Source organism: Hibiscus syriacus, unplaced genomic scaffold (genome assembly GCF_006381635.1).
Source record: "Hibiscus syriacus cultivar Baekdansim isolate YM2019G1 unplaced genomic scaffold, ASM638163v2 tig00111502_pilon, whole genome shotgun sequence".
NCBI lineage: Eukaryota > Viridiplantae > Streptophyta > Magnoliopsida > Malvales > Malvaceae > Hibiscus > Hibiscus syriacus.
The window spans coordinates 37,131-58,913 of NW_024063105.1; the positions used below are offsets into that span (position 1 = coordinate 37,131).

The 21,783-nt window shown below is 33.2% G+C and overlaps 3 protein-coding genes and 1 pseudogene across 3 annotated transcripts; 2 read left to right on the plus strand and 2 right to left on the minus strand.

Moving 5' to 3' along the window:
• Positions 1–73: 73 nt before the first annotated feature.
• On the minus strand, positions 74–427 carry LOC120163861 (multiple organellar RNA editing factor 9, chloroplastic-like). The gene has a single exon (XM_039173677.1). It carries the CDS (start codon positions 425–427, stop codon positions 74–76), a length of 354 nt encoding a protein of 117 aa, XP_039029608.1.
• A 124-nt stretch (positions 428–551) lies between these two features.
• On the minus strand, positions 552–3,367 carry LOC120163904 (annotated as a pseudogene).
• A 1,668-nt stretch (positions 3,368–5,035) lies between these two features.
• LOC120163905 (probable LRR receptor-like serine/threonine-protein kinase At1g07650) lies at positions 5,036–5,733 on the plus strand. The gene is made up of 2 exons (XM_039173710.1): positions 5,036–5,218; positions 5,459–5,733. Exons 1-2 carry the CDS (start codon positions 5,128–5,130, stop codon positions 5,638–5,640), a joined length of 273 nt encoding a protein of 90 aa, XP_039029641.1. The 5' UTR covers positions 5,036–5,127; the 3' UTR covers positions 5,641–5,733.
• A 3,669-nt stretch (positions 5,734–9,402) lies between these two features.
• On the plus strand, positions 9,403–17,712 carry LOC120163871 (probable leucine-rich repeat receptor-like serine/threonine-protein kinase At3g14840). The gene is made up of 20 exons (XM_039173687.1): positions 9,403–9,512; positions 9,638–9,709; positions 9,796–9,867; positions 9,938–10,012; positions 10,114–10,185; positions 10,273–10,347; positions 10,433–10,504; positions 10,637–10,702; positions 10,768–10,833; positions 10,922–10,984; positions 11,090–11,125; positions 11,226–11,269; positions 12,412–12,788; positions 12,944–13,142; positions 13,243–13,392; positions 13,652–13,770; positions 13,882–14,092; positions 14,231–14,468; positions 14,608–14,758; positions 17,404–17,712. Exons 1-20 carry the CDS (start codon positions 9,403–9,405, stop codon positions 17,710–17,712), a joined length of 2,577 nt encoding a protein of 858 aa, XP_039029618.1.
• Positions 17,713–21,783: the final 4,071 nt, after the last annotated feature.

A 21,783-nucleotide genomic window follows, 5' to 3' on the forward strand; every position in this document is an offset into this window, starting at 1 on the left:
TCCAACAAAACAAAACAAACCCAGAAAAAGAAGCAAAAGTTGCATAAAAAATTCATATTTTCATAATTTTCTACTAGAAAAGAGTGTTAAGATAAGTCTCAATCATCTGTTCTCTTGTAGGAGCAGGGTCTTTAGGGAACTCCATGACAATAAGCCAATGGTTATAATCACAGCCCGGTAACATCGTTTCCCTGGGCTCATTGCTGCTGCTGCTCTTGGGCGAGTAGTCGCTGTCAAGTGCTTCAGCTTTGATAGCACAATGACGAACAGTTGAGGATGAAGGAAAGTGGTGAATCAGTTTGTTTACTCGGATAGTAGGCGGTGGGGTGAGCTGGGAACGAGTTGAAAGAAAGGGTTTTGAAGGTAGAAGGAGAGAAGGGTTTAACAAGGTCGCTCTAACAACCTCATATTGATCATGTAAAATCATAAAACAATTATAAATAAAATACAAGTTCAAAAATATCATTCACATATTACAAATGGAAATAAAATCATACAAACTCCAGACTCAATATATAAAATAATCATATATTACTTATATGCTTATTAATTACACATTGTATCGTACTCTGCAAGCAAACACGAAGGAACTCCCAATATTGAAGTTGATAGTTGCACTGGATCGATTCTTTTAACCTGAAAGGGTGAGTAAAGAGTGAGCTTTGGAAAGCTCAGTAATACAGAACTATCAGATGAATGCAATAGGCCATCGGGTATAAGGTAAAGCATAAAATTTACTTAGATGGACAGTCATTATTAGATTCTAGCAGTGAATTCAGATTCCATTAGCTAAATCTTCAGTTACAAACAAGAATTTACGGTCTAAAGGAAGTATTCAGAGAGAGACAAATTTAGAAATAACCCATAAACTTTGAAAACATTCATTTCAACCCCTAATCCCACGTCAATCGCCACCCTTTACAGTCGAAGAAGCTCCACCCGACCTCCCCTCCCCCAACGATCATAACCCCTATGAAATTATGACCGATTGACGATCAATCGACCACAAATCAACGTTTTACATCTCACGAACCCTAGAACGAAAATCGTGATCCCAAGCGATTTCAATGGTTAATCGACGACAACTAAAACGACATATAACTAGGATGATGTCAAGGAATACGTCGGCAACGGCGATGATGGCCGGAGAAGGTGTCGACGGCATATTAAGATTAGGGTTTAATATTTTGGGTGCCTAAGAGCCACCAATATGTATTTTAGCGGACGCAACATCAAACAAAGAGGAGAACAAACTGCACAATGAAAAACGAAAATGAATGGATCTTGACACCATCAATCCTACAACATTCCCATGACGATCCTTCCAATCACATCACTGATAGCATTGGAAGTTCACAAACTACTGGCTTGCAATTTGCAAAGGAAGAAAATCGATAAGTGAAAGAGGGAATAACAAAGCCTCGCACAAATGACGTGATACCAAAATTAACCTTTCAACTGCAAACTGAAACTTCGCGATGAAACACAATGGTTACGCACCTAAAAATTGTATTGCATCATCAAATTGTAAAATTTTGTCATCTTGCAGACAGTGGTAGCTAAATGAATTCTTGTAGAGATTTTGACAAGCAGGTACAGTCTGCAAAGAAATATTGTAAACTATATAAGAATATGCCATAACTGTAAGCTATAATTTAGATGCCTAAGAGCCACCAATATGTATTTTAGCGGACGCAACATCAAACAAAGAGGAGAACAAACTGCACAATGAAAAACGAAAATGAATGGATCTTGACACCATCAATCGTACAACATTCCCATGACGATCCTTCCAATCACATCACTGATAGCATTGGAAGTTCACAAACTACTGGCTTGCTTAGTTGAACGGTTATGATTTTCAACATCAAAAACATTCTTGTGGGCCTGTGGTAGTGCAAGTCCACAATCCCAATTTTTCCTCAACCCTATTACACTTTACAAAGGAAACCTTATCACAGTAGTTAAAATAAAGTTTGATGCATATATCTATCTCAATTATGATGTATTTGATTCAGTAACATTCAAGGTTTAACACAGTATTAACCATCCACCCTCATCTTCAAACAATCATTATATGCTTACCTACATAAACAAGTGGCAATGTTAATTATCCTATTTTATAATTCAAGATACAAAATCTTACAACTTCAATTTACGACTATTCTACCCTCATTTTCTCCTTTTGAAGGCTAAAGGACCTAAAAGCAACAGAATCGTTCTTACTACTGTTTGACCATCAGATCTTTCAGTTAATTTGAGGCCTCAGTTCGATAAATTGCAGTCATACAACCTGTTCTGGTGTTGCCTCAAATCAATATCACACATTTGATATCAAACTTCTTCCCCCTGTTTCCAAGTTATCATTAATAAACATGGTGTTAGCCTTATTCACAAATAGAAAGCACCAAGGAATGTTCTCCATTATCCCAAGTAAATCCATTGGAGCTGGATAGTACTCCTATTAACTTAACAGTATTCCCAAAGAGGTAACCAATTTTTCATCCACACCCTTAAGCATACAGATAACAATAGGACTTCCATAATTGGTACTACAACTGACAAAGGAATTTTCTAGATCAACAAAGTTACAAGATCTTACTCCTATAGGCTTTGCTTGTTATTAAGTATGGAAAACTTGCTAAACTAATCTTTACCATCAAAATACAGAAATCCCAAAATGCTTTTTCTTCAAATACTTAAAATAGAGAAATCCCATCAAAGTTCTTCAAGTAGCAGCATAAAAACCTCAACATACATAACAAAACCTAATCCAAAAATTTACGCTTTCTTGTTCCAATTAGCAAACAATCATAAGTAAACTTTTCCAAATTATTCTTAATCCCAAAATCCATAAATTTAAATCAGAATAAAACCATAAGCAGATAGTATTAACATCGCAAACAGAAATAACAAAAAAAAAACAGAAATGAGGAGGAAGAAGAAGGAGGTTACATTAAGGACACGAGTAATTCCCTGAGTCTTTAGAAGCTCGGAGCGAGAGGCGTTATCATAGGTACCCAAATAGAGAGTCAGGCAAGATCTCCGATGGGAAAGCACTGACTTGAAGCGATGTCTTGTCGGCAGAGACAGGAGTTCTATGCCCACATATCCCACAAACTTCCCCTTCCTCATACTTGTGATAGTGCCCACAGATCCAACACGGATTCTCCCTCTCCCTCTTCCTCATCCCCACTCACCACCCAAAATCAAACAAGTACGAGTTTTAGACAATACCCAGATCGAGAAAACCAACAAAGCTAAAGACCCAGTCTTTTTCCCTTGGGAGACGAAGAGTTTCAGTGTGAAGCAACGGAAAACGAATGAAAACGACTTACTCTTTTTCAAACGGTAATTTATTTTACCGTGTTTTGCCTGAGTTTTCCTTTGATCGTAAAACAAATTTTTCTTGTTTTACGGGAATCAAATACAGAAAAACTGAAAAATATTTTTCCCAATCAAACGGACTCTTAATAGTCAAAATATTTAATACAATAATACCTATAAACGAGACCATTTTTTATACTTTACCCAAAAATTAAAATCTACAATCAATATTAAAAAAGAAGATATAAAGTTAGCTGAATTGAATTATCATAACATGCCACCCGACTCAACTTTCAAATTTTGGGACCCCATAACATGTAACGTTCCACGTTTGTAGAAGGACAGGTCTGGACTCTAGTTTCTAGGAGGGAAAACTGTCCATAATCAACTTATTAACTGTCTAGTGTTTATTTGGGTGCTTGAACCCTCTTAACATTCCACGCTGCAAAGAATAATCTATCAAGAAAAGTCCATCTAAACAACTTTTGAAAAGTCCCTAATAGTTAATAAAAATCCAATTAAATGTCTAATTTACTCGTCAATAAATAATTTGAAATTATGAAAAAAATTAAAGAATATAAATATTTCAACAAAATATAAAAAAAACCATAGTGTACATGACTACTATGTAGGACTCAATGTCAACACATTAAAATTTTGATATTTTATACAATATTTTTGTTTTAAAAAAAAATAACAAATCGGTTCTTTTTGGGAGATTGATGAACAAATTTTACTCCTTTTGAATGTTTGAGTGCCAAATTTAATTAGAGAAGAATAATAATCAAAATGACTAAAAGTGTAAACTTTGAGTGATAAATTCATCATTATGCCCAAAAAGTAACTTACAATGTGGGGATTAAGTATATAGCTTACCCATTTTTAATCAAATTGTTATAATTTTAATGGAAAATGTAATTACACCGTTAATTTTTTCATGGCACTAACGTAACAACTTGTGCGTTGATTTATATGTATTTAATTGTTGACATTATATTGTGGTATGTAACGAGACTAGCGCATGCCACGTCAGATATTAAACTATATATGGATTTTCATTTTTAACGTTGTGAAAAATATTGATAATTAACCTGATATTTCTATTAAAAATAGGGTAAACTACACTAGATATCATTAAATTTTAGGCGTTGTATCGTTTATACCATTAAACTTTTAATTTTATCAATTATAGCATTGAACTTTAATTTTCATTTCAACTATACCAATGGGTAGTTAAATTGTTAATAATTGGATCGAAAGGATGACGTTTTGATGAGGTGTCTACGTCAACTCCGATCAGCCTTATCATCATGACTTTAACGATTTAACAGTTTAATGATATAATTAAAATGAAAATCAAAGTTCGGTGTTATAAACGATACAATGCCTAAAGTTCAATGGTGTCTGATGTAGTTTACCCCTTAAAATATAATACTATTTTTTTAGATTTTAAGATAAATTCAATTCAAAACAAGAATTAAAATTAAAATAGTGGCAAAGACATAAATATTAAGGATTAAATTTATTATTATAACAAGGTTTGAATATTTGTACCAAGCACGCTCATTCTCGATTGGATGTGGCCTCGTTCATTAAATTCTCAGGCAAGATTTTTTAGCAACTTGCTAATATGAGTAAAGTCTTTTACTTCGCAAAGTCTACAAACATGAAACATTCAATAACACTACAATAATTGAGCATCTCTCATAACTCAAGATTAAAGTGTTCACTCTGCCTCTCTCTCTCTCTCTCTCTCTATTTGATTTTTCTCCATAGGCGGCCATATAGTTTTCTTCCGACATGCTCTTTCATCGACTCGTTTTTGCTTCGATATTCATATCTTCTTGCCTTACAAGGTTAGCAGATGGAGCTACACTTGAAGGAGATGAAGGTAGTATCCAGGGATAAATCAAGAGGGAAACGGGTGGACACATTCGACCCTAAAAATTTTAAATTATTATATCTTTTAGATATTTTTTTTATATTTTCTACTGATAATTTATTTTTATCTCCTAAAATTTTATAATTTCGTTCTCGTTAAAATTTTACAAGTTGGTTTTCTAACATAAGATTTTACCTAATTTACTTGGTTTTTTTTAGTAAATTTCATCCTTTTTTTTCTTTTTTGTAGTGGAAGCTTTGAGAAGCATTGGTGGGACATTGGGGAAGACAGATTGGAAATTTGATGATACTGATCCATGCAGTGGAGTCGGGGGTTGGATAGATGAACCCTTATCTACTTATATTGTTAATAATGTCACATGTGATTGTACCTTCAACAATAACAACACCTGCCACGTCACCCACATGTAAGCATCTCTCTCATTTATCAGTTCATGGATTATGGCTTATTAAGCATCTGACATTTGATTTTATTAGCAGCAAGTGAATAGTTTAGTTTGAATATAAGAGCACCTGTAATTCTAGATTTAATTGGTAAGGAATGATATATTATTTTTTTCTCAGTAAATTTGATTTTATTAAGGTTTAAAAGTACATACCGACACCTAAGTTGCATGTCTCATTAAAAATCTCTCTAATCATATTTAGAAGAAAAGAATACAAAGCAACTAGTGAAACATAACAACACGGCAATTGAATAAAATAGGAAAAACACGTCCGACCATGAACCAACGAAACCGCTAGACCTAACATGTCATCGTATCGTTAAAGATTTAACGGTTTAGTGATATAATTGAAACGAAAATCAAAGTTTAGTACTATAATTGGCAAAATTAAAAGTTCAGTGGTATAAACGATACAACACCTAAAATTCAGTGGTATATATGTAGTTTACCATACTATATTTTAGGTTAATTACTATTTCCATTTTGTTTCGCCATTACATTAGTTGTATATGCAAAAGCAATGTTTTACGTAAAATTAATATTGATTTATAATTAAAAAAGTATCACATAAATTAATGCATTAACGGAAGTAGAAAAGGTGTAGTGAATTTAACACCACACCAACCACTGTTGACTTGATCTGTATAGTTAATGGAACCCATAGCCGACATGCATGTACCGTTTAGTTTAACCGTTTATTTCTTTAGCCTAATCATAATTTTAGCTTTCAAATTTGCAAGTTTAATATCTAAATTTGTAGTTCGTTTTAATACCTAAACTTTAATTTTTTTCAAAATCATATCTAAAGTTTAGTTTTTGTTTAATTTTATTATACGTTTAAAATTTAAAGTTTTTTTTTTAAAAAAATGAAAGTTTAAGTATTAAAACAGACCAAAATTGATAGTTTAGGTACTAAAAGCATTAAGTTTTTAACGGTCGGGTACTAAAATGAAACAAAAACTAAACATTAGGTATGATTTTAAAAAATAAAAAATTTAGATACAAAAACAGATTAAAATTGATAGTTTAAATATAAAATGTATATTTACTCTAATTTTTTATCTGTTTTGATTTTTAATTTTTTTAAAAATTGAATTAACTTAATTAATGACAAACAATAATACATTTGTTACATTGGTGTATGCTATTTTTTATTATTGAATTAAATAGAAGAAAAATGATAGAGTAATTGTCATACACGGGAGTAAATCACTAATGTGACACACCAAATTACATCACTAAATACATTATCCTTACAATTAGAATATTAAAAATTTCAAAGACCTTGTCGTGATTAATCTCTTATAAAAGTTTAATTTTAATTCTAATATAATTATAATTATAATTAAATCATTTATTTTTATTAAAAATCATGATTAATCTAAGAGAATATTCTACAATGCTCGATGAGTACCGTTGAGCATCACTAACGATGAGCACTGCTAAGTACCATTAATTTAATTTATAAAAATTTAAAAATATAAAGGACTCAACGTATAATTATAAATCAATAAAAAATATAAAGGTAAATTATTTAAACAAGAAAAAATACTTAGAGTTTTTTTAATTTAAAAGTTGATATTTGATCCAATTATTGTTAAAAAAGATTATGAAAAATAATGTAATTAATATTTTATTTTAAATAAATTACCTTTAAATTTTTAACTAATTTATAAGTATATATTGAGTCCTTTAGAAATTTAAATTTTATAAATTAAATTAATGGTGTTCAAAGATGCTTGTCGTTAGTGGTACTCAGAGGTGCTCGTCGAGCGTGGCAGACTCATCCTAATATAATAATTTAATTTAATTATACTTATAAATTGGAGATAAATGCATATTTAAATATGTTCAAACATAAGTTTTCTAAAAATGTTGTAATAATGCAAGAATCAAGTTACCTCAGTGAATTGATTAAGTGGATGATTGTTATTCCTACAGGTTATAGGTTAGAGCACCATAAACTGCAAGGAGATTAATTGTGTTTGACTTAATAGTTTATTTTGGTATGACTATTGATGCCTAAAATGATGTCATTTTTTGTACTAAACTTTAGCGGTGTATCGAATTTTTTCACTAAACTTTTAAATAATTCCATTTTTGGTACTCTACTTCTTCGAACACCGTCAGCAACCAATCATCGCTAGTCATTGCTTGTCTTTCACGACATGATCATTGAGACCAAAACATTCGTATTTCACTCATCTTTCTTATCTTAAGATTTGTTTTCCATAAAACCAACTCCAAATAGACAAAGTAAACAAAAAAATTATCATCTTTTAGGGCTTTAGGGACTTTATTAGATTTGAGAGAATTGGGGACTCATAATAGCCAATATGAACACTGAAAAACATTATTACAAGAAAATGAACAATATATATCAAAACTAGATTCATTGTACGATCATCGAAAGAGATCAAAATATAGCACATCAAACTTTTAAATGGTTTTTCGTTGCTTTCGAGTGAGTTTCGTGGAAAATTAATCATAGGAGAAGAAACAGGAGTGGCAGGTAAATGTTTTGGTGCTCATTTTGTCGCGAGAGCGACATATATTGATTGAATGTCGATGACGATTGAAAAGTATAGTGTTAAAAATGGAATTGTTTAAAAATTCAGTGACAAAATTGATACACAACTAAAGTTTAATGTCTAAAACGACGTCATTCTGAGCATCAATAGTCATTGTCAAAATGATGATGTTCTGGCGACATCACCATAGTGATAGAATGATTTATCCACGTCATTGCACCATTAAAAACGGTCTAGTGACATAATTGAAGTTATAATCAGAGTTCAGTATTATAGTTGGATAAACTGAAAGTTCAGCGGTATAAATGATACACGGTCTAAAATTAGGTAGTATGTGATGTAATTTATCCTATTTTTTCTCTAAGTCTTTTATCGGTGTAAGAAATTATCAATTTCACACATAATACCAAACCGAATCAGTTGGTCTAGTAGGATGAGATACTAGGTCTCTTAAACAAAAGGTCAGGGGTTCGAATTTTGACATTTACGAATAGAGAAAATTGGGTTGGGAGCGTCGCCCTTGCCTCTGCAGTACCCGATCTAAATTAGTCGATTGATGGATCTGAAATTGGTGATTAATTCAAAAAAAAAAATTCTAACTTTCATTGATTGATCCGATTTCTCCATGTATATCAGACGGCTGAAGACACAAAATCTCTCAGGTACACTCCCAACAGACTTGGCCAGTCTCCCTTTCCTGCAAGAAATGTAAGAATGATGTTTCCAAACTTCTTTTACATTATATATATATATATAATATATATATATATATATATGATGTACACAATATAAAACTCTTTAGTTTTACATGAATTTAAGATCGTTGGAAGTGAAAATAGATGACTGAGACAGTAGGAAATGTGAGGATATTCACTGAAAATAAAAAAATAAGAAGTCAATGTCAACTACCTATTTTTATTCATCCAATGATTCTAAATATGTGAAAAATTAAGAAGTTTTATATTGTGAAAGTGAATCGCATATATATATATATATATATATATATATATCTTAATTTTATGTCAACTAACTAACTCTTCTTGTTTTAAACTATTCTTACAGTGACCTAAGTCGCAACTATCTCAGTGGCAACATTCCCACTCAGTGGGGTTCAGCTTCGAGACTCGTCAAAATGTATGTTTCTTTTCTACTTGTGTATATATGAACACGTATGTATATGTTATATATATATATAAATGTTGTTGCTACATGGAAAAGACGTGTGGTGTTTCAGTGCCCTTCTTGGAAATCGATTAACTGGTGCAGTCCCAGCAGCGCTAGCAAATCTCAGCAGTCTTACCAGCTTGTGAGTTGGACTACACCATTTTCTACTAATATATGTCCTCAGTTCATGTCATGACAAATTTCTATACGATTCTTTTTATGAATGTCTAATGGATAATTAATTTTATTTATTGGAGAACTGTGTAGAGTCCTTGAGGCCAATCGTTTGTCAGGAAATTTGCCTCAGGCATTGGGGAATCTATCCAAACTTGAGAGATTGTAAGATGGATCCTTTTCTTTTAATAATATTCCAGCTGAACTTCATTTCTGTTTATTCAGTATGATCTGTTTACTGGTTTTTACAGGATTCTCAGTTCCAACAATTTTACTGGAGAAATACCTGAAACATATGCTAGGCTGACTTCGTTGGAGGATTTGTAAGCACTTCTAATGTTCTTTTCCACCAACTTATTCGATATCAGATTCTAATGTTTCGTTTTGCAACAGTCGTATCAGCGACAACAACTTCACGGGACGGATTCCCGAGTTTATGTTCAGGAACTGGAGAAATCTTACTCGGATGTGAGGACTAAATCAACATTATTGGATTTGTTTTTAAATTTCATTGGAGATATTTTGTTTTATCAATCAATTAAATGGATCCATCTTTTGTATAATGACAGAATCTTGGAGGCAAGTGGTTTGAGTGGTCCAATTCCATCCATTAATGCTACTCTGGAAAACTTAGAATACATGTAAGCATCAATTGTTGTAGATTTGTGACTTGAACGGATCTGAAGCAGCATTGCCTCGTTTATGATTGTATCTGAATTGGTTCACAGAACAATTAGTGACTTGAACGGAGCCGATGCAGAATTTCCTCGACTAGATGCCGATCTGCCTAGTTTGGATAGAGTGTAAGCATATCCGTTCAGCAAGGGAATGATATGCTATACTGATTAGCTCCAAATTTGATGCAATATGTTATTGATTGAATTACAGGATGTTGAGGAGCTGCAATCTCATTGGGGAGATACCTCCTTCTCTCGCGAGATTCAGAACGATAAAGATCTTGTAAGTGTTAGGCTTTCTTTTCGAGAGGTCCGACATGTTTGTGATTCGAATCTCGACATTTATACGATGCCTCCCTTATGGAAAGAAACTGTTTTAATTTCTAACTTGTCTTGGAACATAATGTTCTTGCAGAGATCTCAGCTTCAACAGCCTCAGCGGAATAATCCCAGATCTTTCTGGTCTTAATTTGGATACATTGTAAGTAAATGGAATTTTTTTTCACATGTTCATATTTGTATACACCTAATGATTTCTTTTACTAGGTTCTTAAATGGAAACAATTTTACTGGAGCAGTCCCTCAATGGATACTGGAAACAAGAGAAGAAATGTATGATTCTCTTCTTAGTTGATCTTGAATAACATGAACATAAATAACCATTAAATGAAAATCACATTCTGAAGTAATCTATTTACAGGGATGTTTCATATAACAACTTCACTAGCACAGGTGGTGTATCAAACTGTGGAAGTCCAACACTGTACGACATCTTTCGATTCGAACAGTTGTTTAATTTACGTGTTCGAATATTTATTTCAAATATCTATCATTTTTGTATAATTTTCCATTCCATGTCTATATGTAGGAACTTGTTTTCAAGCATTCCAAGAACCGATAACTCGTAAGTACTGTTTTCAAGCATTTCATTGTCTTCGGTCGACAACAAATTTGGGGTTATAATGGCTAATTTATGTGTCTGGGTCATATGATTGTTTTACCAGAGGAATCGTTCCATGTTTGAGAAGTCAGATTAACTGCTCAAAACGTAAGCAGAAATTTCATATATATACTTCTTTTCCATGCTAGATATTCATAATGGCTTGTCACACTTAATTTATGTTACTATATATAGGATAAATTACATTCTTAATCACTTAACTATAGGCGGATTCGTGACTATTGATATTTTAATTTTATCAATTAAATCATTTAATTATTAGATAATGTCAATCAAAGTATATGTCGTTAAAATTTGTGGCAGTTAACAAAATCGGTATAATTATACATCCTATTAATTTGATAAAAAATGTAATAAGAAAATTGAACTAAAGTCTTAGTGTGTTAGAATGGTAAAAGGAAGGTTATTTTTCTTAAATGTTACTAGTTTGAGTAGTTGTGTCAATAGGGTATATATATATTATTAATAGATTAAGAAAAAAATAAATAAAGAATATATTGTAATCACCATATACTATTAAAAAAAGAGAGTGAAAAAATAGTAATCATTTACCACTAGATTAACTCCAATATTTATTGTGAATTTCAACATATCATTTATTTCACATATCATAATTGATATAAAAAATAGAAATAAAAGTGACCGATATATCAAATATTATATTTATTATATAAAATCAATATATCTATTACATTAAAATAGTATACTTATATTGTTAAAAAATAAATTAATATTAATAAAAAAATATTTCAATTAAACGGTGATATTAAATTAAATAAATTAATATTAATAAAAAAATCTTTTAATCATGTTATGACACATTTCATAATGTGTCCTTGTTTAATTAGAAGATCAGATTTATTGAATTAATTTAAAATTATGATTAAATTGATAAAATGAATAAATAGTGAAACTAAATATAAAATTATATCAATTTTGTTAGTTGTTACATTAAATAATATGTCAAATTAAGTAGTCATTGTAGTTTACCCTAATATATCAATTATATTTAATGTAATAACCAATTTATAAATCTAGGTACTATTAAAGAATCAAAGATCTGATTATTATTTTATAAATAAATTTTGTTAAATATATTATTTTATATAAAATATTTTATTTAAAAATTATTAAAAATTATTTATTTTATTTTATGTGTCATATAGTACTTTATATTATTTTTTTTTAAACTTTGGTGAGTGACTGATTCAAACTGTTGTATTCCTCAGCTTTGCACTCTGTTCATATAAACTGTGGAGGGGGAAATATAACTGTTGATGGCATCAATTATGAAGCTGATTTGACTATAACCCAGAGTTCGACATTTCACCGGTCGGGTACCAATTGGGCATTTAGCAGCACCGGAATTTTTCTGAACGATAATAAAAACAATGACATTTTGTATCTCCAGAGTAGACAGCTTTCTGTAAATGGTGGCGATGCACGTTACATAGATGCAAGGCTTTCTCCTAGCTCTCTGACTTACTATGCATTTTGTCTCGCCAATGCAAATTACACAGTACAACTCTACTTTGCGGAGATTATGTTCACTAATGATCAAAGTTATACCAACTTAGGGAAGCGGATCTTTGATGTTTACATTCAGGTATACATAGTGTATATATTTATCCTTCAAAAGTTGCATTCAATGAAGTATGAACGAGATTCAAATCTCGAAATCTGTAATCGTATTCTCGATAGCATAGTTTTAAGACATGTGCTTGCATGGGAAGGGTTAAATGGAATGGATAATAATTGCAGGGACAGCGGGTGCTGAAGGATTTCAATATTCAAGAAGCAGCAGGAGGGGCAGGCGTACCAAAAGTAATGCCTTTTGCTGTAAATGTGACTCATGGCACGTTGGAGATCCATCTCCGATGGGCCGGAAAAGGCACGACTTCTATTCCCGTGAGAAGCGTTTACGGTCCCCTTATCTCTGCAATATCTATTTTCGATCCTGGTAGGATGTCAAATGTTAAGATTTGTATCTTAGGTCGTCTCTTATAAGTTGTTTTTACTAATCTTTGCGACTTGACTTGTTTACGGTGTTGTTGAACCAGATTATGCACCTCCATCAGAAATCGACGGTGGTATCTCGACAGCTGCGGTGGTTGGTATAGCGGTGGCCGGAGTTGTGTTTGCTGCTTTTCTGATTGTGGGCATCGTTTGGTGGACGGGTCTTTTGAGACGGAAGAGTACATTGGAACGAGGTATTTAGACAGGAAAATCAATGTCATGCTAAAACCATAGTAATCAGGGATTTAAACAATGGTTGCACCATCTTATTTTTCGGGTTTTCAACCTTGTTCCATTGGTATTCATCACATCTGATCACAGTATCATGTGCCATTCCTTTTCTTCTCACCATTTTGGCACGAAATAAGGGACATAATTAAGCAATTTTCATAATTCCATTTCAGACAATTGATATCATAGATGTTTCTTATTTGGCTTAACTTTCTTCCACAGATCTAAAAGGTATAGAATTGCAGACAAATTCCTTCAGCTTAAGGCAAATTAAAGCTGCTACAGACGATTTTCATGCTTCTAATAAGATCGGAGAAGGCGGTTTCGGTCCTGTTTACAAGGTACCATGTGCAACACATTCTTTCCTTATAATTGCAACACTTTCTGCAGTTACATTGTTCTTGTTTTTGAACCTGCAAATCATAGTTTCTTTTTTTTCATTTCAAATGTAGGGCATTCTGGCAGATGGCACTGTGATTGCTGTGAAGCAGTTATCGACCCGATCAAAGCAAGGAAACCGTGAGTTCGTGACCGAGATGGGCATGATTTCAGCTCTTCAACACCCTCATCTTGTAAAGCTATATGGATGCTGTATAGAAGGAAATCAATTGATGCTTATATACGAGTACCTGGAAAACAACTGCCTTGCTCGTGCATTATTCGGTACAATCTCATCCAAATCATTCTATTCTTCGAACCTAAAATTATATGTTCTAACATGAATGATCGTATGCCAATATGTATGTATGTATGCATGCATGTATGCATCTGAACTTCTCTGTATTTTTTGGTGACGAAAAGGGCCACCAGAATTTCAGTTGAAAATAGACTGGGCAACAAGAAAAAAGATCTGCATTGGTATAGCAAGAGGATTAGCTTATCTCCATGAAGAATCAAGGTTGAAGATAGTTCATAGAGACATCAAGGCCACCAATGTCTTGCTTGACAAGAATCTGAACCCGAAAATATCCGACTTCGGTTTGGCCAAGCTTCATGAAGAAGATAATACCCACATTAGCACCCGAATTGCAGGAACTTAGTAAGTCACTTTTCAGATTCATTCTCACTGTATTCATTTATTAATCCTCATGTACATAAATGTTCATGCCATTCTATAAATGGCTGGTTCAGAAAAAAAAGTTAAAAGCTTTATTCAATTGTTGTTGTTAAATTTGCAGTGGGTATATGGCTCCTGAATACGCAATGCATGGTCGTTTGACAGAGAAAGCGGATGTTTATAGTTTTGGGATTGTGGCCCTTGAAATCGTTAGCGGTAGGTGCAACACTAGAAACCGGCTAATGGAAGAACCTTTCTATCTCCTTGATTGGGTAAATTAATCTCTCATTCTTTTTTTCATTGTTTATGCAATTTTTTTTGCCCTCTCGATTTTCAAGGCTTCGTCTTAATTAATCCGGACCGACCCGAATCGTACACTTGATTTTGGCGGGTGAGTCTCCCGACATGAATTTTTTTTACATACACAATGATTCAAATTATTTATATATTTCTATATCTAATATTGATTAGTAACTGATCTAGAATTACTTTTTAGGATTTTTTTTGAAAGAGGGTACTTTGTATTAAGAAATAACAAAGTACACCACCTCAAGGACCTCATTAAAAAACTCCCTAATCCTTAATGGAGGAAAAAGAGTGTACCTTAAGGTGGTCATGATCAAATACACATAACACCTACCACAAGCCCCAATCCAACACATATAACAAACACAGGCAAGCCGACAACATACATAGAACACACTGACTAACATATACAAACAACAAAGCCAATGGTAAGAACCTAATGGCACTACTAAAACACCAGGACAAACCCAACATACTAAGCTTGGCTCAAACCATATTAAATAACGTTGCTTTTTGCCAAAAGTGGGAGCACCACCCATGCCTCTCATGCTATCACTACAACCAAACAAAACCACCCATACTTCCACTTACTCACCACTCCCTGCTCCACTCTAATGTCCATACCATGTTCACCCTAAACCAATAAAAATCCTTGAAGCAAGCAAAGAGCTACCAATCACCCAACAACCACCTTAAATCCACCAAAAGGATCAACATGCGGGAATCTGCATGTCAGAACACCAACTTCACGCCTCTTACTACGTGTAACATTGAAACTTTCTACATTAAGGACAACCTCGAAACCAGCAACTACAACAAAAACCACCTGCAACCAAGGAAACCTATCATCACCGTCTACTGCTGTATTCACCGCTCCACCACCGGTCAAAGAGCCATCCAATGAACACTCTTTCTTCTTCATGAACCACCAAAAGAGATTTGAAGGAAACACCCTACCATTAAAGATAACAGAACATTACTCTGGTACCACCGAAGCACACTGCACATCCAGAAGCAATCTGGCTTCATCAGAATGAATTCTATTTCTTGTTTCTTTATGGATTGAAAGAAACGACCCCCACAAAGATCCAGAACAAACTGAACTGCTGAAACGCACACGAAAAACTAACATAGTGAACAACTGAATAACACATAGAAAAATGACATAGCAACGTGCTGAAGAACATAACCCAAACCATAGAACACTAAGTAAGAGTTTGCCTTGAAGGAGCAGGTATTTCGAACCAAGAAGCTTGATTCCCCCAAAAGAAGTTGAGAAAAAATCCATCACCCAGAATAAAACCTATATCTTTTGTACTTTGATCACGTCTTCCCCATCTCTAGCAAAATGCACGTCTTTTAGCCTATTTGGATCTGCGCTTCTCCTTGCTTCGTTGGATTGATGAAATGATGACATGCTTTGAAGAGCATGGAACGGACATGCGATGAAAAGAAAAGAGAGTGGGAACAAAGATGGCGAAGGAGGAGATTACCAAACAAAGGAACACTAACAAAGCTGTTTTGTTATGGCTTAGCCTAGTTGAAAGGAGAGAGTCGGCCATGAAGTTCCAGCCCAATAATCTGTGTCGATGTCTGGGACCGCCGCCCTTGTTGCTTCACTCGTTTGCTTTCTTTAGATTATGTCAAATATAATTGGAGTCTACTTTTTAGGATTACTATATATATATATATATATTAACAATATTTTTTTATATGTAAGGTAAGCGAAGTATCAATAAAATTTTAAGATACACACAATAAAAGAATAAAAAACTATTAGGGGAAAAAAATCAGATTTCAGGCACACAAACGTGGCTCCATCAGGGTCGAATTTACGTGGGAGGTGGGAGGGACAATTGCCCCAACATTGATAGTTTAATTAGTTTTAGGACTTTAATATTTTTAAAATCATTACAATTAAGTTATTGTCCTTCTCAAAATTTACTAGTTTAATTATAGGGTAAACTACGAATTTAGTACTTAAACTATTAGTTTTGATCGTTTTAGTATCTAAACTTTCAATTTGTTTCAAAATCATAATTAACATTTAGTTTTCATTTCATTTTAGTACCTTAGGTTAAAAATGTAACACATTTACTACCTAAACTATCAGTTGTGGTCCGTTTTAATATCTAAACTTTCAATTTTTCAAAACTTAACGTTGAATTTTGAATGGATGTACTAAAATGAAACAAAAACTAAAATTTTTAATGTCTGGGTACTAAAATGAAACAAAAACTGAACTTTAGCTATTTTTGAAAAAATTAAAAATTTAGGTACTTAAACGAATGAAAATGATAGTTTAGGTACTAAACATGTAATTTACCTTTAATTATATTTTAGTATCCTTCATTTTAAAATGATATTTCGACTTCTAATTTTTATAGTTTAATTATTCTTTAAGACCATTCAATTTTAAAATTAATGAAATTACATCCTATCCCCTTTAAATTGTATGATTTATTCAATTTTAAGGGCTTATTTATTTTAAAATTAAACAATTTGTCCACTCATAGTTCAATCTTAACTCTGTCCATGAGCTCCGCCATCGACACTGACATCCATACTTGAAAATCATAGACATGCTTCTAATTAAATGGTGTTTTTCTAGGCTCATGTTTTGAGGGAGAACGGGAACTTGTTGGACCTCGTCGATCCAAGGATCGGGTCAGACTGCAACATAGATGAAGTGATGACGATGATCAATATTGCTCTCTTATGCACGAATCCAACAGCTTCGGCTAGACCTACAATGTCTTCCGTGGTGAGCGTGCTCGAAGGTAAGGCTTCAGTCGAGGAATTCTTCATATATTCAAGCGTTTCTTCAGGTCGTCAAATGGACGCTGAGACTGTAAAAATGCTGTATCAGAAACTTGAAGAAGATGATACAGATGTTACCGAAACAAATAGCCTGCAATAACAATGATATCCGCTAGTTACCACCACAACCGGGGACAGAATTATTAAGGGCATGGGAGGGGCTGTGCCGCTGTGGCCTACCAAGCCAGCAATTTTCTTTTACATTTGATTTATATATAAAGTACACAAATGATCCCTTGGCTATATAGTATTGTTTTATTAACTATTTAAACTATTAAAAGTTATAAAATGGTCATCTGACTATGGAGTGTTACTTTGTTGAGTCATTTGACTATTAAAAGTTACAAAATGACCATCAGACTATTCATTATGTTCTAAGCTCATCATTTTTCGTTAAAAATTGACTTTATTCTGAGTTGAACTTTAACTTATTGACTATAATAGGATAAAATATGATTCCGAAATCTCAAACAACTATCATATCTTAGTCATTACGCTAACATCTGACTTAGACAACCGCTATTTTTTAAATGGAAAAAGATGACTTAGGAACATAATGCATAGTCAGGTGACTATTATGTAACTTTCAATAGTTGAGGAACTTAATAAAGTAACATTCTATAGTCGGAAGAGTATTTTATAATTTTTAATAGTTGAAGGGACCTAATAAAATAGTACCCTATAGTTGGAGACCATTTGTGTACTTTACCCAAAATTTAATATTTATGAGATAATTATGAAATTGTTCTCTTTAATTTTATAGAATTTATATTTTGCCTCCTTCATATTGAAATCCTCACTCTGTCCCTAATCATAACCACTATGAACACACCTGTCGAAGGTTTTCGAACCCCCTAAGCATTATTTTGTCTAAAGCAAAAATAAACTGTTAATTATCTTTATTTTCAGTTCTTAAAAAATCGTTTTTGCATATGTATAAAATCTTTTTTAATTCTAAACTTGACTTATTTTTTCAGGGCAACCAAACTCTCCAATTAACTGCTTCAATGTAATTGAACGTATAACTCCAACCAACAAACCATTTACTTGCAATATCTACAGCTTTAACTTCTTGAACTCTAGTCTCTAGGTGTGGGGAAAAAATAGGCTTAAATGCACCATTATCCCCTAAAATATATTATTTGTATTGAGTTGTCTCAAAAATATTTTTCGGGACGTTTTGCCCTTAAAATTTAAATCATTATCTCGTTTGTCTCAAATCGAGTATAATTAAATATTTAGTTATTCAACTATTTCCACAATTCCAATTTATCACCCAACTATTTCTTTTTTCTAAAATCATCACTAAAAATAGTCATCTATTATAACGCAAGATGAGCCTTTTATGAATGCAGTTTCCCTTCAATACTGCAAGTTCTTGATGGCTACTTACCGCCAACATGCATTGAAAGAGAGTTTTTTTTTTCAACAATGGAGTAGCCATACTTTTTTATATTGTTTATGGAAGAAGCAACCAGTTCGAGTATATGTTTGACTCCAATGGCTTGACCTTGTGATCCAACCATTACTGGCTTGCTGCAAGGCAAGGTGTCAAGTATCCAGATCCTACAGAAGAAAGAAAAAAAAGGATCTTACAGTTGAAGGATCACAAAAATATGTGGAACGTTGATGTTAAACATAGAGAATTCAAGGAAAATGAAGAGCCAAAAGAAATAACAGAAAAAAAAACACGATAAGTGAAAATTGTAGAGTTACAAGAGGACCTGAGCCAACGTCCAAAGCATGCATGTCAGGCTGCAACTTTTCCTCAATAATTGAAGGCGGGTAGCATGTATATAAGCGGTATATATTATCTATAATGTGCCAACCACCAATATCTTAATATTTTTCTTCAATCCCCAGACTATAAAGTGCCCAAAATACATAAAAAATAAGTGGGGAAAAAAATCCAACTGAAGCTGCTATAGTGATACAAGTTCATAATTTCTGAAAACCCCAAAACTGAACGATCGCATCAAACAAAGATGTCAAAATTAATAGGGTAAACTACACGGGTGATCACTCTACTATAGATAAAAATCATTTTAACCATCGATGTTTCGATTCAATTAATCAGACCACCAAACTATTTAAATGCTTCAATCAAGGCACCCTCCGTTAATATTTAACGGAGTAGGTGACATGGTAGTTAAAACATTATGGTATAATTATGTTATCAATTCATGTTATTTTATATATTCTTTTAATTTGATATTAATTTTAATAAATTAAAATAAATTTATTTTCTTCTAATCAGAGGGTGACACGTGTTGTTGAAATGTCAAAAGTAACATGGGCAGCTGGGGCTGCTAAAATTTTAGGATATTTACAAGATTAGTCCTTAAGCTTCAACTATAAATACCCTATCCCATTTAGCTTCAAAACCATCTCAAATCATTCTAGCTTTCTCCCAATACTAGAGAATTTAGAGAGTTTTCTTGAGAGTTGTTTTCTCCTTTTTATCAAGAGAGAATTATCATTGTTTTCTCCTTGGTGGATCGAGAGAAGTTGTAATTCCTATTTTCTTATAGTGAAATTCTTCTATCATTGCCCGTGGTTTTTACCCTATATTATTTAGGGGTTTTCCACGTAAATTTTATGTCTTTTTTATCTTTATCTTTATTTTCTCAAATTATCATTTGCGATTTTGCTCTATCCGATAGCCGTCTTTCGCAACAATTGGTATCCGAGCCAGATTTGAGTGTGTAATATCTGCTTATTGTCTTTGTGGTTGCCACCAAAAGGTGGATCCTCCAACATAAGAAAGTAATAAGGTATTATCCATTCTTTGAAGGTTTCAGAGAACTATTCACGATAGTGAAATAGTGGGAGCTATCCGTAATAGGAGCTATCCGTAATAGAAGATATGTCAACGAAGTTTGATATTGAAAAATTCAATGAGAGAAATTTCTCATTATGGAAATTGAAGATGAAGGCTATCTTAAGGAAAAACGGTTGTCTAGCAGCTATTAGTGAAATGCCGGTAGATTTCACAGATGACAACAAATGAATCGAAATGGACGGGAATGCTATGGAAAACTTTCATCTAGCATTAACAGATGAAATATTGTCAAGCATCGAGGAGAAGAAGACAACTAAGAAGATATGAGATCATCTCACCAAACTGTACGAGGCCACATCGTTGCACAATAAAATTTTCCTTAAGAGGAAATTGTACACTCTTCGTATGTCAGAATCTACTTCAGTGACGGAGCACTTAAACACACTGAACACATTATTTTCTAAGCTTACATCCTTTAGCTGTAAAATAGGAGAACAAGAACGTGTTGAACTTCTACTTCAAAGTCTATCAGATTCGTATGATCAACTCATCATCAACTTGATAAACAGTAATGTCACCAGTCTAGTCTTCGATGACGTTGCAGCTGTTGTTCTACAAGAAGAAAATTGGCGCAAGAACAAGGAAGACAGACAAGTAAATCTGCAACAAACAGAAGCATTGACAACGATGAGAGGGAGATTAACAGAACATGGCCAGTCACAAATATGGTAGATCGAAGTCGAGAAGCAAGAAGAATTTAAAGTGCTACAACTGTGGAAAGAAGAGTTACTTGAAGAAGGATTGTTGGAGTCTAAATAAAAACTCCAATCCACAAGGTAATACCGCAAACACTTCATATTATGGAGATGCTCTATGTTGTGAAGCGTCAACCACCGTGAAGGCAGAAAAAGATTTGCAGATATATGGCTCATTGATTCGGGAGCAACATATCACATGACCTTAAGAAGAGAATGGTTCCATCATTATGAACCTGTCTCAGGAGGATCTGTGTATAGTTGCAATGATCATTCCTTAGAGATCATTGGCATTGGAACCATCAAATTGAAGATGTATGATGGAACAATTAAAGTTGTTCGAGATTTGCGGCACGTGAAAGGCCTGAAACACAGAAAGCAATCATGAAGGTGTTCCGTGGAGCGCTTGTGGTGATAAAAGGTGAAAAGATAGCAACAAACTTGTACATGCTAAAGGGAGAGACTTTGTTAGAAGAAGAAGCCTCTGTTGCCTCATGCAGTTAAGATTCTGCAATGCTATGGCATCAGAAACTTGGACATATGTCAGAACAAGGAATGAAAGTCCTTGTGGAGCAAAAACTACTTCCAGGCTTAACAAAGGTATCACTTACTTTGTGTGAGCATTGTATAACAA